General features: G+C 31.6%; 1 protein-coding gene across 1 annotated transcript; it reads right to left on the minus strand.

Moving 5' to 3' along the window:
• Window positions 1-726: 726 nt before the first annotated feature.
• LOC134697491 (uncharacterized) lies at window positions 727-7084 on the minus strand. The gene is made up of 5 exons (XM_063559772.1): window positions 7070-7084; window positions 5665-5788; window positions 4310-4525; window positions 2109-2224; window positions 727-834 (listed from the first exon to the last, which is right to left on the minus strand). Exons 1-5 carry the CDS (start codon window positions 7082-7084, stop codon window positions 727-729), a joined length of 579 nt encoding a protein of 192 aa, XP_063415842.1.
• Window positions 7085-17176: the final 10092 nt, after the last annotated feature.

A 17176-nucleotide genomic window follows, 5' to 3' on the forward strand; every position in this document is an offset into this window, starting at 1 on the left:
AATTAGTCTTCACTATCCTATTGATAAACAACTTTTCGTTATATTTATAATTTAGAATCTTCATTGAAGGTGGAGCACGAATGCACAGTTAATTAATTATATTGATGTGCCATGTTTATGCAAGAGTGACATTCCTTTGAATAATGTGCCGATTCGAAAAAAAGTTATGCGAGTATTGTCTCCCTTTAACAGGTTCATTATTTTATAATTAAATATAGGTTTCTGATATAATTTTGAATAATTACAAAATATATCAATTCAATATATTTCAGTTTTTGTTATTGGTGTATCAGAAACATTAATGTACGAATATAATTTCATATATTTGAAACGTTTAAAATGAGTACATACCAATATAAAGAACCGTTCATCATTTTTGAAAAAGGCTATAAAAAAATTTTTTAGGCTCTATATATGTTATAGAATTAATGTATAAGTATTCCTCAAATTTATCATATCAATTTAAAAATATTAACTAAAAAAAACTGCAAATACATGATACTAGATATTTTTTACTGTACGGTCGCTTGTCGGTTGAGTATTGTCGACCGTATCATGACTTGTAGCGATTGTGTATTGTCGCTTGGGAACAGTGAAGTATTTGCCTGGAGTATTCATAGAGATAATCAATCTTACTTTTTTCTAATTTCAAGATCTCCTTTAGAAAGTATGAATAAAAATAGTAGTTGATATTGTTTTTCATACATAAATGAAAGAGATAACCAATTACATTACCCATAACTTACCAAAAGCAAACACACTTCTTACAGCATCAGCTTCTTTTTCATCATTTGGCTTCCATAGATAGGCCCCTGGTGTATTGGTACATGCCTTCTAAAATTTTAAAATGAGACATCGGTGCATTTTCTTCATCAGTAACTTAGTTCTAGGTTATACAACAAATGATACATTTATTGTATACCTTCAATTGTAAAAGCGTGAACACCAATAACTTAGCTTTTAAAGTATCGGTACTGCAGGTATTGGTAACGACATTTTCAGTTTTTTTTTTTCTTTTTCTTTTTTCAATTTGTCATTATTTTCAATTTGTTGTCTTACTGACGTTATCCCCTTATATGATTTAATTCACAATGCAATAACCTGCTGGTGTGAAGTTTGCAGTATGTAAATGGATGGATGGAAAGCTTCGATTTGAGTGAGTGACACGTGATGAAATGTTTTCGGATTTGAAAATACATTCATCAATTAAAGTATGTTTAAACAAAACGCATTTGACTAACAGGTCGAACAACTGATGTTCTTTAAACCTGCTGACTGCCATTGGCGATTGCCAAAAAAAATTGATGTCACAAGATGGATCTTAATATAAATTTAATACTAAACAGAAAACAATTAACTTGTGGCCACGATGTGATGCCACAAACATATTAAGGTGTCAATATTTTGTTTGGTACACCAGATCCGGATTTCGACAATAAATGTCTCTTCAGTGATGTTAGGGATCGAAACGGTATTTGGAAGGCCATATAAAATTTACCCTCATTTTTAGATAGACTCTTGAATTTTTAGAGTCAATATAGGATGAACGGATCATATAAACCGGAGGGAAAGTATAATACAAGCCCAAACGATAATATGTGTACGGTTAAGTTTTTTTTATTAAAAAATAATAATTTATAGATGCGAATAGTATCTAAGGTTTATTTATTCATTTATTTTCGATAAAGCATCGTTGAAATCATTTCGATAGTAACTGTTATCCATAAAGAATGGTTAATCTTTAGTGCTTACTTAAATGAAAGTGTATTTAAATGGAAGCAATTATTCATTGATTAGTTTTATAATACTTTTTCGTTGACGTCAAATAATTCTTGCATCATGCTTCATAATTTCAAAGTGTTAACTTCATGTTACAAATTTTGAATGTATATATACATATATACATTGTGTGCAAGACAGATGTCGAGAAAAGGAATACTACGCGTATAACAAGGGTTAATACGAAAAATGTATATCCTTTTGAATATTCTCATGGGATTGTAGAATAAGATCATATTTCACAAAATTACATTTGTTATCAACGAATCAAATCAAAGCCTACTATAACAAAAAATAATTAAATTTGATACAACATAAAACATACTAACCAGAGCTTCATACCAACTTAGCTTACCAGTCCCACTAAATCGGTAGCAATTAGGGCTGGCAGTTTGGTCATTTAACAATCTATATTCTGCAGGGCAATTTGTTGGAACACATGGTGCTATTTAAATGACACAAAATGAGTAAATTTGTCAATGAACAGCAACAACATAAAATTTAACTGGTACTTAAACATTACAATGTAAAAAAAAAATCTCATGAAAAAAACAATTTCGGCAAATGAACCCCTAGTTCATTTGAAGACTAACACACGGAGAATAAACTACATAAAATGTTTGTACTATAACGCACAGTTGTTGACAAATACAGTTGGGTGCAGACCAAATATAACATAATGTAAACGCACGTTAACACCGCGTGCACATATTTTGTTAGTTAACTTCAAATTTCACGTTTACTAGTCACGAACGTTCACTATAATTACGTTAACGCGGTCAAAATTAAAATGTCTAATGTCATTCAGATTTTACTCTTTGTCCGTTTAGTCAGCAGTAATTAAATGGGCGTTTCTTCAGATTTCACGAGTTTATTTTTACGTGCACCTAAAAGTAAACGCGCATTTACTTTTCGCATTAACAAATTGTATAAATTAGAGAATTAACTTCGTGCACATTTGTACATTTTGTTATTTTGTTTAAATGATTTTTATCTTAAAATTTTACGTATATATGTTTAAAACCGTGCCAATTCAAAACACAAATATTTAAAAAAAATATATACCAAAATCAAATACTAATACTGCAAAATTTTGTGTAAAAATGTGAATGGAAATGGGGAATGTTTCAAAGAGACAACAACTCGTCCAAAGAGGGGAATGTGTCAAAGAGACAACAACTCGTCCAAAGAAGGGAATGTGTCAAAGAGACAACAACTCGTCCAAAGAGGGGAAGCTGAACTACCAATGGGTCTCCAATACAGCAAGAAAATCCCACACCCATAGAGGTACTTCAGCAGGCCCCTTTATATGTACAATTATGTTGTATACAATATCATGAGTAATTGGTCAACGGCAGAGTTAACTAGGTTATGCTTCAAGAAATAAATAAATGACATAGCGTACAAACATTTAGTTTCATGTCTTAGCACATTATCGTGGCTTTTCATCTAAAAGTTAATTATTGGTCAATCTGTTTTAATGCGCGTTTACTACAAATTCAGAACAAACAGTAAACGTACGTTTTCCTTTTACAAAATTAGAAGTCTCGCATTTTTTTGCGTTAACGCGGAGGTAAACGCGAAAGTACACCTTCTTTTACTTTTTATGTCAACTAAAATTTCTGAGTTAACGCAGAGTTAACGCGTCTTTTACATTAAGGGCAAGCGAGTAAACTAAGCGTTAACTTTTGCTGCCCGTCTACATGTAATGCTTGGTCTGCACCCAACTGTAAATAATGCAATACATAACTTGCTTATATTTGTCACAAGTTATAAATACTCCTTTGCAATGTTTTTATCGTGAAAACACGTAACATAAGATACAAACTAACATAAGGACAAGTATTTTGCACAACACTCTATCATATATTAACACCGTGCTCATGACAAAAGCAGACAATCTACCGTGGAGATTATGTTTTTGTTTGCCATTTTTATGCGTACGACACCAATCAAGTTACGTGGTAACCTTTTCTGTATCAATCTAGTATAATAACTGAATGATATTTACGACTAAAGATGGGAGAAGGCTTATGATATGCCTTTCTAACTTAAATGTTAGACAATAACCTTAAAGGCAATTGAAGGGAATAACTTGATGCTTTATCCAATTAAAGCTTAAGTTAACATAATGATTATGGTTAGAAAGGAACGGCTTATGTGCGATAAAGAGTGGCATGTTTGAATACACATTGTGTCAGTTTTCAAAGTTAATGTACTGTTAGAAATCAGAGAGGAATGAATGGTTTCAATATTGACGAACTGTAATTCTGTAATAATTATTGGTATGTTTGAAGTCGAAGCCGAAAAAGAATGCAATTTGTCATCTCAATAAAATGTAAAAAGGCAAAGATCTATTACTAGTATCCCGAAAAAAAGGAAATGATGATTTTGTAGCCGATTGATTTCGCGGACTTTAGACGTCGCCGACGACGGCAGAGCCACCTAATTAATCCTCCAATAATATAGTTGCTGATAGAACTTGACGACAACGGATGTTTCTAAGGACTTGCTTTCCCAAAATACTTACTTGTTGTTTGTACAGCGGCTTGTGTAACAGTAACCGAAACAGGTGTTGACACAACAGGTATGGGTGCAACAGCAATACTTGATTCACTAGTAACAGAACTCATCATTGGCATCATAACCATCGGTATCATTAGTAAAGCTAGGGCTAACAGGGGAAGAGGAAGTAGTCCTACATCTGACCCTGTGCCTAATCCAGGACCATCCACAAATGAGGTTTCTGAAAAAAAGAAACATGATTATTTCATAAAACGCCAAGATGAATTGATGATCTTTTAAAAGCATTCTTCAGAATTTAACCTGCTTACCCTTCCTGGAGAACTTGAAATCACTCCAGTTTTTCAGTTTGATGCGTGTTTCTCAGTCATTTCATTTAAATTTGAAAAGTGTTTTTACGTTTGCGTATTAGTGCGTCTTTCCTTTTTGGTATCTCCCGCGTATCTTGTATCTTTGAACGTTCCAAGTTTATCGAAGAACTTCGAATGTGTATACCGTTGACGTCGACTTGATACACAACCATTGTTTATTGTTTTGTTAAAATATTTCATATTTAGGTAAATTAACAGGATATATTATATCAATTTGAAAACTGGGTGTTAACTGATGCCCACAAACAGCATACGAAAATATGCACTGGAATATAGAATTGTAGCATGTTTTTCTAAAACACAAATATGACAAAATTTACAAACGTAGTAGAGAAAATACGTCTAAATTGGAAACTAATGCTGAGTTCGAAAGTAATTCGAATTCGATTCGCATTAATTCGAATTAAAAAAAGAAGAGTGTGTGAACGCAATTAGCGAATTCGATTCGCATTCGATTCGAATTCAATTCGAATTAAATGTACGTGTGAACGAGGTATGAAATAATAAATAGGCTTCCATTATAAAAAAAATAAAAAATAATTATAGATTCAGATCGACGTCCGGTCACTAATCTACGTCCGTTCCACAATTCCACGTTCAAATCTGCAATCATAATAAAATAACAATCCAAATCGACGACCAATTTTCTGATCCTCTAACAAATGTATTTTTTGTTGTTCTCTAATCGACGTCCAGTTGTTGGCCTCTATAATCGACTTCCGTTCTATATTCTTGCTGCAATTGCGTCATAATTTTATTTAATAATAATATTTTATTACATTTCACAATTAACTACAAACTAATCTTCCCAGACGGATATAGTTTCATGTGTTGTAAACGTTGTTGCCTGTACCCTATGCATAGACCTATGATTTAACATAATGTTTTATGATGCAAAAGGTATGCAAAGCGATTCATACTAAACCAAGTAACTTAGATTTGTATAAAATAACCCGTTTCTGAAATATGAATCGATTATGTATAATTGTACCTCTAGTTCCACTGTCATCGATAAAAACAACATCTGTCTGCTGATCGATTGGATTCTGTTCCGGTATGATCAGTCCCGTGTATTGACTAATATTTAGGAATACCACAATTATTAGCAGGTTCAGCTGTAATTAAAACTTATATTATATATATGTTTTCATAACTTTACATCAATAATAAACAACAAACAAAAAAAGATAATTGATTTTAAAAGATATTGCAATCGTGTCGATTCAGCACATTATGACCACGACACGATAAAGCATTTTTACAATTCAAAGTTCTGGTAATTTTTAGTAACGGAGCATACACATTGTCGCATTATCACGATATATACAAATTACAAAATGTGTTTTAAAAAAGTAAAGTTCCCTTATATTATCAATTCTAGAGTTTGAAATTATGAGAGCAATAAATACGAACAACAGCTTATTCCAAAACTATTTAAAACTATTCAACAATTCAGTAAATCACACAATACAGTCATACATGTAAGACATATAAACACGCCATGAAAGTATCATGCTAAGAAAAACTATTCGAAATTATATTATATATATGTTTTCATAACTTTACATCAATAATAAACAACAAACAAAAAAGATAATTTATTTTAAAAGATATTGCAATGGTTTCTGGTAGCTTTTAGTGACGGAGCATACACATTATCATTATCACGATACATAAAAATTACAAAATGTGTTTTACAAAAGGAAAGTTCCCTTATATTATCAATTCTCGAGTTTGAAATTATGACAGCAATAAATACGAGCAACAGCTTATTCCAACAAAATTAAAACGTATTCAACAATTCAGTAAATCACACAATACAGTCATACATGTTAGACATATAAACACGCCATGAAAATATCATGCCAAGAAAAACAGAGTTTGAACATAAGAAATAAAACTATTCGAAGTTATTATCTGAAGGAAAATCAGCCAAAATCATTGTAACGAGTAAAGATTTGTCATTTAAAAATTCATTTGATGTGATATAAGAAAAAGCTTAACAATTAAGACTTTGTTAAAAATAGCAATTTAAGTTTTTTTATATTCAAAACACCTTAACGATTTAGCATTATGATGCAAAGAACATACTCTAGTAGGTGACTATCAATAGTGCCTTTTTTAATGAAATACAACAGGCAGCTCCGATAAATGCCTAGTTGCCGTTGAAATAAACAAAAGTCTGCGATGAAATTTATTCTCATCGTTTGATAAAAATTTATGAATTTGGAATTATCAACAGATTATGCAACTAAAAATTTGGGCAAAAAAATAAGGACTTTAAACTTTTACGTTCATTTTTAATTTTTAATTCCCTAAATAAATTTAAAAACGATGAAATAAAAAAAACCATTGTATTATTGATTTAAATAAGTTATATAAATTATTTTACTAACCTTATATTTCACCATCCTCTCAGGCTTGCGTTCTGAAGAAAACATTTGGACAACCTGAATGTTAATATATATATAGTATGCTCAAGCTAGGACACACCTTACTCATATCAATTTGGTAAATCACCCAATCGCTTTGCTTTTCTGATCATGAGTATGTAGCTATCTTGATTGATGACTTTTATTTTGTTTGTCAATATGTATTTTATTCAGCTGTGAAGTCTTCCTTTTTATCACCAGTTGTCCTGGCTAAGGGCTATACAGGCATCAAATGTAATCATTAATTTAAAAAGAAATATTTACACCAAATATCTAGCATATAAGAGCAATTCTCTGTAATCACCAAACTATTTCGGCACGCACTAAAAAATATTTGTTTTAAACTTGATTATTTCCATAGAGCCACATGAGCTTAACAAAAAATAGTATTACACTTAGCTCCATATGTTTACCGTTTCCTTGGTAACAGGACTTTAAAGTGGTAAAAAGAGGGAAAATGCAGTGTTTACAAATTATGATCAATTATGTCTAATAAAGAGAAAATAATATAGATATTCAGACTTTTTAAACTTTTTTTCAGTTTAAAAAAAACAAATTAAAATAGTGTTCAACAGTAAACTTTCTTTAAAAAAACCGATTTAGCTAAAATAATTTCTTTAAAAAGATACAGTGACAAACCTCTTATAAGACCAAAAAGTAATCAAATGCAGCTGTCAGGTACCCCCCCCCCCAGAAAAAAAAAACAAAACAAAACAAACAAACAAAAAACAAACAAAAACAAACAAACAAACAAACAAACAAACCCAAATCAACAACAAAAAAACCTTAGGGTTTATATTATCTACCATTTGGCTATTAACCTTAAGCTTATATGTAGTTTTAGCATGTGACAGCCATATGAACTTCTTTAATACTCCTTTTTATAACTACTACATAAAATTATGTGAAGTTCTTTGAATCTTGTTTTTGAGAGACAAAAATTATAACATGAATGCTGTTTCATGTTTCCTTTCCTTTACCAGATTTGTAAGGTTTTGTACATGATAATCACAGAATTTCATACCGGTCCTTATGAAATAAAAAATGTTGCAGCAACAATATGCTGCAATGTTGTGGCTTTAAAGCCACAAGCTAATCAGGTTGTCAGAACATTGACGCCGGATGAGTGCTGGCTGAATGATGCCGCTAGCATGATTCTTGCTACATTGCAGCACTATTTCCTTTCATGACAAAAAGCGCCACAATGTTGCCATAAAGCACACATATAATTTTCTCATTCTTAATCTACTGAAATGATGCCAGAATAGAGCCAGAACATTGATAATGTCATTGATGATGTCATCAGTGTTTTAGCTTTTTAGCTTTTTACTGTGGTCATGGTGGTGTGTAAGAAGTGGACCATATGTTGCTTGAGTTTATAATTTTAGGGAAGAATTTGGTGTTCTGTTATTGTGAAGACTTGTATGTAAACTTAGATTAACATGATTAATTAAATGCATTATTTAAAGTTCAATCTTTCATTTAATTAACTCAAGGAAATTGTCTTCTTCCTGATAGACCTGGCGGGCATTTTCAAAAAATCCTAATTAACAGGGACGAACTATCATGTAATGGGGCGAATTGGTACCTTCTGAAACATAAGTCACCGTCTCTCTTCCCTTTCTCAATTTAACCCTCGCTAAAATTTTACAGAGCATGCAGAAAGAAGTTTGGTCAATTATGTCTTTGTAACCCGCTAAAGACGGCTTGAAAGTGCTATTTGTTTGGAAAAAAATGTAGTATAATCACGAATTTGGATTGCTCATCTGATTATCAGACAAAACACATCACCTTTGACTGAAGTGAAGGGACTCCTGTTGAAAAATGCATGAATTTTCTCTGTACTCTATGATGGTAACAGATACGTATATCAAATAAACCCCTTATGAGACGTTATACAAATTATCATGCTTTTGCAACTAGGACAAACTTAATGTTCTTCAAACATTAGAAACAACACCGTTAAATTAAAACTTGTATAGTTTTACGATTTTAGAAATCTGTATCATCAACAGAAAAACAACTTAAAAAAATACAAACCAATATTGTCACTGGGTTTTATATTAAGAAAGTTCTGTGAACCGTTCGTTTACAGTGGAAAAGTGTAAAGCAACCATTCAAATTTCTTGAAAAGTGCCTTGAAACTGTATTTGTTCATGTTTATAAGGACACAAATCCGGAAAAAAAAAGATTGATATCAAACATACAGAACTTCTTTTGATCAGTTATCGCTTTCGAAACACAGATTTTATGTTCCGAATGTCGAATAACATTGAGTAATAGCAAACATTCACACTCCAGCAGAGTTATATGGCATCTATTTCCTATTGAATCATTTTTAGGCAGTTAGGCTGCCTTATTCGAGCACCCTAGATTTGTGTTCTACCCAATAAATGCTGAAATATGTGGCATTGTTATTATCTAGCTGGATGTTATTAATAACTAATTGGACAGTTTTTTTCATTGCCACAGTTTTCATAATTATGTTTGCTTTGGTTTTTGGTTAACAGTGCTTACAGCGCTTTGATTTGGACTGTTGCCAAATTTGGTCATGTGACATTTGAAATTAAACGTGTATATGAGCACTATTTTAAATTTTAAACCCCTTTTTTGTATTAAAAAAAGGATTTGGTCATTAAGAGTTAAATTAAAACTTCCAAGAGGTGAAGTTGCATATCAAACAAAAATCTTTAAAGCGTAAATTTCTAATATCAATTTCAGTCCACAAAATGGGATGGGTCGGATCATTGAATGCAAACAAAAATTGCCATAGACGATATTGTTGATGCATAACTAATTGAAAGGTTGTGAGGTGTACATTTTAAATACTAAATTAAAACAATTGAGATACAACTATTTTTTTCCCTTTTAACTCGTCAATAGTATTTGGACATGGCCACCATCGTTTCTATTGAAGTTATCATGATCAAATTTGGAACCTCGATATATCTTATCAAAATGTGTTACCAAATGACCCTGTTTAGTAATTCATCATCCGTTTTAAAAGTTGTTTTCATTATTTGTTTTTTCGACATGACCTCTTTAGTTGTTTTTGAAGATATCATGACCGTATGTAGACAATAGGTATATCTCATTATAAAGTTTCACCAGATGAGGCTGTGTAGGATTTCACCATCCCCTTATAGGGTTATATCCCTTTGGAACATTTCATTTGTTTGCACATATCTTAAAGATTGTTACAAGTAGGATCGACCTGAAGAAAAGCAACATGAACAAGAAAAGATGGCAGTGTAAATTAGCATAAATAATTAATTGAGTATCAAACTTTATAAGAGTTATTGGTATATCTTTGTAAAATAATATTAGAGAACTAGAAGTCGCAGAGACATCGGACCTTCACCAATAATCGTAAGTTCATTTGACCTCTCTTTGCATCCATGGCCAAATTTCAAGTTTGAATATTTAAAAATCGATAAGAGATAGCTGCACATACACAACGTATGTTATACAAATAATCAATTTGAGATTTTCATACTTTACCGTAACCTTGTAACTTTCATAAGTTCTACATATAAAATTGACATTGCTTCATTTTTTTGTGTGCTTTGCCTAATGAGATAATGTGACATATCACTTTAATCGTCTATATGAGCTGTATTCAAAATTAGGAGATAACTGTAATCAAATCCACAATTGATGCCGTCGGAGCTTAACATACAATATTGTTATCTCCATTATAATGAAACTGACCGAAAACAACATTAAAACATGTAATTAAAATCTGTCAAATGCCGTCTTCGCCTGCGCGTACGTCCCATAGCATCAATTGTCAATTGATGCTATGTAAAAAAAGTGACGTTATCCAATCAAAATGAACGTTACAAACGTTGTTGCATTAGAATTCTAAATAGTAGAGCGGGGTCATTCAGTGTAAACACTTCTAAGATGGTAAGTTGTCGCATATCTAATAAATGTCCATCAATCGTGCGTTTCAAATACCATAGTACTGTTCCCCCATGACGAGATCGTTGAGATAAAAAAAAAAAAAGAGTTTTAGAAGGTAGACTTGTTTCATATCATCAAAAGGTCATCAAGCATACATCGAAAATATCATACTTCCAATTTCGAACATTAACGCGAAAAGGGTCATTAAGTGAAGTTTAAGACTATATGCTTGCCGTATATATAACGAAAGGTCGTAAAGAGAACATTAAAAATATCAGACGTTTGAAGGGACAACCCTTCCAATTGTTTTATAAACAATTAAGATACTAGTTGTTTCAATTATTCTGTAAATTTCTGTTGCCTCCTTTTTATTTTTCCTTTAACATATATTAGCCAAAAGGCCAATTGGGCTTTTATCATCGATTGGCGTCCTTCGTCGTCCGTCTACCGGCGTCTACCGTCGTCGTTCACCTTTACAAAAATCTTCTCATCTGAAACTAGTGGGCCCAATTTAAGAAAAATTTAATTGTCACAATCATCATCAGGGGATCTAGTTCTGGAAAAATGTGCCTTATTACCCCACCTATTAAACAAGATAAACGACATGGCTTTTAAATAGAACATAGCGGTAAAATGTAAGTTTGGGCTTTTGATACTGAAAAAATGAAAGCTTTGAAAATCGATACCTGGAACATGTAGAAAGATAAAATCTGAAAGGATCGAAAATGTTTTGAATGTTTGAATGCTGCCAATAACGTCAATTTTTTTAGACGACTTGTAGGAGTTATTGCTCTCAATTGTCAGATCTAACCTTGATTTTAAGTATTGCTTATTATTTAAAAAAAAAAATAGATAGATAAAAAAAATCTTACCAGCCAAATATCAAGAAGACAATTTTTCTAAGTAAGTCAATCTAGTAAAACGGTCAGACGACTTCTTTCTGCTCTTTTTCCCCATATTTATACCTGTTTGGATAATATTTTCTAAAAATATTCTCCTCTGAAACAAGTGTGTTGAATTTAAACCAATTTGTTCACAATCATCATTTTGGTGTCTAGTTTTAAAACAAATGTCCGTTGACAACACTTGCCAACAAAGATGATCGACATTGCTAAAATTGAACAAACAAAAAATCAAATAGACCATTTCCTTGTTACTAGACAACACAGAACTTCAATATTGGACACAAGGGCAATGTGAGGAGCAGACATCGGCAGCGATCACGAACTCCTTGAATGCAAATTAAGAATAAAACTTAAGAAACACAAAAAAGTAACGGATACTACAAGGAAAATATAGATAAAATACAAGTTTTGTCTATTGTCTAGAAATTGGTTTGAATAAAGACAATCTGAAAGGGAAACGGTCAGAATGTTGAGGAGATCTATCTTCTGATTATGTTAGTCAATACTGTCCGACTTCCTTTGATAGGAGTTATTTCCTATAAATGTCTAGTTCTAACACTTTTTTTCCATTTTCACTTATACATATCAATATCTTATTGACAGTTTCTATGATGTATTATTTTTTCCGATTTGTGTAACGAGACATGCCAACTTCCTTAATCTGATCACGACATTTCATGTTATACATTCATCATTTAAGTTTTCCTAACGAAATGTGCCATTACTTTATCACATCTTCCTGGTACATATTAAACAAAAGGTCATATTAAAATCTATATAAGATTAATTATTACAACATATTCTTGTACATCGAACTTATTACACGTTAAAATCCTTATATCTCCTCTAAAATCTTTACTTCAATTCAGTTGCAGATAATTCCTTATTAGAATAGTTAAGTCATAACTATCAACCATAGTTGATATGCCAATCAAAAGCACATTAATACCTAAAACATTAAAAAAAATATTTTTCTAATGGCTATTAAAATTAGAGGATATAAAGAGCCTGTATCATTCACCATGGCATTTATAGCATTTTACAATTTAGGTTGAAACATTTCTTTCATAATATAAGTAGGTTATGTAACAAGTAAATAAAGGGTCAATATAAAACTTTATGGAGCTTAAGGAGGGTCATATTAGCAGGTGATGTTATAAATAAAGAAAAATTCAATAGAGAATACGTTTATGGTGCAATATTTACATTATTAGCAATGAATTACATTGATTTCCCAGAGAAATAAAAACCGATAATTTCACATAGTTGTTGTCAAGACGTCGATAGCGTATAAATAATGCGAAAAAAATATGGGGAAGTATGTCTTTTTATTTTGTTATCTTGAATACGAAATGCCTTGTCTTCATTTTTTCTATAAAATGAAATTTGGCACAATTTTGATTGAATGTTTCAAAACGTGATTCTGCAATTAGAAAATAAACATGATAAATGGAGTTGTCTCATTGGCACTCAAACCACATTTGCCTATATCTATCTAAATACACAATTTGTAGAAATTATTGTTATCATTTAAATGTTAAACATATTCATGTATAACAGAATTATAGTTTAACTGTGCTGCTATGGAAACAATCTAATGATGATACACAAATTTGAAAATGTTTTTGACTATATGCTAGTTTAGTATCTAAAAATGATGTTACCAACTAAAGGAAACAAAACACAATTTCTCTGATCTGGATAAAAATGCTGAAAAAAATCAGTCTATTTCTATGAACATGAAAATTATACAAACAAATAAACTCAGTATAGAAAAAACGAACCACATTATTTAAAAAAAACATATATTTAAATTGTGCAATATTTTCCCTTGAATGTGTTGCCATCGAAACAAGCTGTCAATTTGCATACTTTATGTGTACTACTATGTTTAGAAATGTAAACAATGCCTAGAAAGAATATTTGCCATTTCAAGTAAACTAAGTTGCAACATTTTTGAAAAGTATTAATGTGACAAATTATTAGTCCAAACATTGTTCAGATGTGTTTTTATAATGTTGTTCAGTTCTACGACTTGAATCACTTATGCTGATGTGTTCCATCTTTTGACGGGCGACTAAGATGACGTTTACTTCTATCATATCATCCTGCTACATACAAAGCGTATGTTGTTACCTACAAAACAATAAAAATTGAATCTTATATTCATAGTTGTATTTTTTTCGATAAAAAGCCCCTAATTTTACATGATCTTACTTGTTATATAATTGACGGAACAAGCTTTAAACATTTTTCATTTCTATGCTGATTGTTTAAATATTTTTTTTCATGTATATGATTTTGATCAAAGTCAAACAAAAAATGCTAACAATCAAATTACATGTTATGCCATCATGCTAGACATCTCTCTTTGTCAACAGTTCAGTTGATATATATAACCCAATATACCACAAGCGATTTTGAATGTCTATGCAGTGTTCTTTATATGGGGATAGAGGGTGGTAAGGTGATTTTTTTTTCCGAATAGATAATTTTTTCATCCGTTGCTACGAATGCTTGTTTTTATTCGCGAAAGGAAGGAGTGGCTTTCTGTTGATTATTATTCTTTCTGAACTGATGCTATTTTTATCTATTGCTATGCATGCTTATTTTTCTTTGTCTTGAGAAAATTTATGTTTACTTTCGTACACTTATGTATCCTCAACTATCCTGCACTTTATATTGCAGAATATGTATTTTCGTCCCGTCCTGTGCAAAGTCTTTTATTTTCAGTTCTTACCAGTCAAAATTTAATCCTTTTAAAACTTATTCTGATATCCCCTCCATTTCAAGTATAAATCAAACGTTTTTTTACACAAATGTAATAGTGATGGATGCAAAACTAACATTTACAAAATTTGATACTAATTATAGTTGAATTGCTGCCCTTTATTTGATCCTTTGTTATAAAGTTAAGCTATTCGTGGATGAACGTTTCATTCAACTATCTCCTTGGGATAAAGACATTAGCGGTAAGTAATGGTCAGTTAGTTCATTTAGCTTTATTTCTGATGTCTGAACTAATGGGTATGTTTACCTTCACGGACCAACCGTTAGGAACATGTGCCATAATAACATTGGAATACCAACCAGATTCAGGCAATTCCCTATGCAAGTTGATATTTAAGAAATGAGACATTGATAAGGGGTTTGCGCGTGCTAACAACAACAGCCTCAAATAAAAGCTATTAAACTGCATGATGGTGCGAGAAGTCCGGTAATAGACAATGTTTGACTTGCCAAAAATTACTGAATTCTCAAATATTTACTTGCCACTCCACTTGGTCTGTGTACACTCGATTTTGAATGTAACTTGTCAAACCAAGAATGTTGTATACCTTTTTCAGTGTCGATGTAGCATGTAGTTTGTTGGAGAGAAAGAAAAGCCATTCAACAAACGCTTGACAAAAAGCTTAACATCACTATCATAGACCACAACGAGGGTTCGTCAAGGGCCGACAGACTTGCTCGGGAAAGGTGTTGAATAAGAAAGTTAAGAACGGTTTCCTCAGAGGGATCCCGCTCACATGTTTAACCTCGCAACATTCTGTATGTATGTGCCTGTCCCAAGTCAGGAGCCTGTAATTCAGTAGTTGTCGTTTGTTTATGTGTTACAGATTTGCTTTTCGTTCTATTTTTGTACATAATATATTAGGCCGTTAGTTTTCTCGTTTGAATTGTTTTAAATTATCATTTCGGGGCCTTTTATAGCTGACTATGTGGTATATGCTTTGCTTATTGTTGAAGGCCGTACGGTGACCTATAGTTGTTTATTTCTGTGTCATTTTGGTCTACTTTGGAGAGTTGTATCATTTACAATAATACCACATCTTCTTTTTTATATTTAATGAAAAAAGCAAAGAATGAGTCACTCATGTTCCCTACCTTCACTCATTGTCCTACCATCACTTTAAGATATGTATCCCTCCTCCCAAACATCAATATTGAAAATATACCAGCGCATTGATAATGGAAAATTTGTATAATAATCAAGATTATTATTTCAGTTTGACCACCAAATGTCAAGATAAGATTCATTTTACATCTTTGTGATGAAGGATATTAGTTATCCGAAATTTCAAACATTTGTTCATGATTTTATTATGTTTTGGTGATGTTCTATACTTCTAGATTTGTTATATATTATATTTTGTAGTGTACTGTATATGAGTTTATAATCCACCGTTCCGTTATATTTGTTGTGGGCTATAATTCAGTGATTTTATATAAGTTTTAATGTATATCATATATATATATATTTCTCTTATGGTTGGGGCCTGTTATCTATTTCTCGAATGAATAGATAATTCTCGTATCACACTGTCCGGAGTGTGATACGAAAAAGTGATACGAAAAATGCGTTAATTTGATTGGCCAACGAAACCTCCTTAAACGATATTGCGGCATTTTCATTGGCTATTCTTTAGGTCATTGTTGACAGTTAAAGGTCACAATGATGTACATTTCCTCCATTGCAACGGAGATAAGCGATTTCTTCAATAATATAGAAAATACGCACACTTTTCACCTTATTATATGTTCTTATTCAAATATTATTACATTCTGAAGCGTACAAAATGTTTCAAAAAGTCTTATGTTGAAGATTGACGACGAACAGGACATATGACGTCACAATGCAGTTATGTTCAAGCGACTGGGTCGACGTTTCGCGGATTTTTTTTATTAAGCACTAAAAGCATGTTTACCATAAGAGAAATAGGTTTCACAACTCGGGAGAATTAGATATCGTTTGATATCAACTCTCTTTATTTAATTTAAATAGTAATAACAAACTCGCCACAGGCTCGTTTATTATTATATTGAAATTAAATAACTCGAGTTGATATCAAGCGATATCTAATTCTCACTCGTTATGAAACCTATAAATATCAAATGCATTTTGTTAGAATATACTTTATATTTTTTTTTAGTCTTTTGGGAAATGTTTTTGTGCTGTATTTAGACCCTCTACCAAGAAATTTGTTTTGCATGTACATGTATAGGAATTGCGGTTTTTATGCAATGCAGTCATAGGTTTGAACGTTGTTTACAATTTAGATTTATATATCTTTTGACTCACAAAATTCATGTCAAATGACTAATTGGGTGTTTTTTTCGATGCATGTTATATCTAAGCAAGCGTTGGTCAGATTCTTTAAGATTTCAAACAAATGTTTCCAATGGTAAACTAAGGAAATGAGGTAAGAGTGCCATTGAGACAACTCTCCATCCAAGTCACAATATATATATATATAACGGA

The sequence above is a fragment of the Mytilus trossulus genome, chromosome 14 (assembly GCF_036588685.1).
Source record: "Mytilus trossulus isolate FHL-02 chromosome 14, PNRI_Mtr1.1.1.hap1, whole genome shotgun sequence".
NCBI classification, from domain to species: domain Eukaryota; kingdom Metazoa; phylum Mollusca; class Bivalvia; order Mytilida; family Mytilidae; genus Mytilus; species Mytilus trossulus.

Coding starts and splice junctions, on each gene's coding strand:
- LOC134697491 (XM_063559772.1), bottom strand. Junction 4,526..5,664: donor CGATGACAGTGGAACTAGAG/GTACAATTATAC, acceptor TCTTTTTTTCAG/AAACCTCATTTGTGGATGGT. Junction 2,225..4,309: donor AGCCGCTGTACAAACAACAA/GTAAGTATTTTG, acceptor TCATTTAAATAG/CACCATGTGTTCCAACAAAT.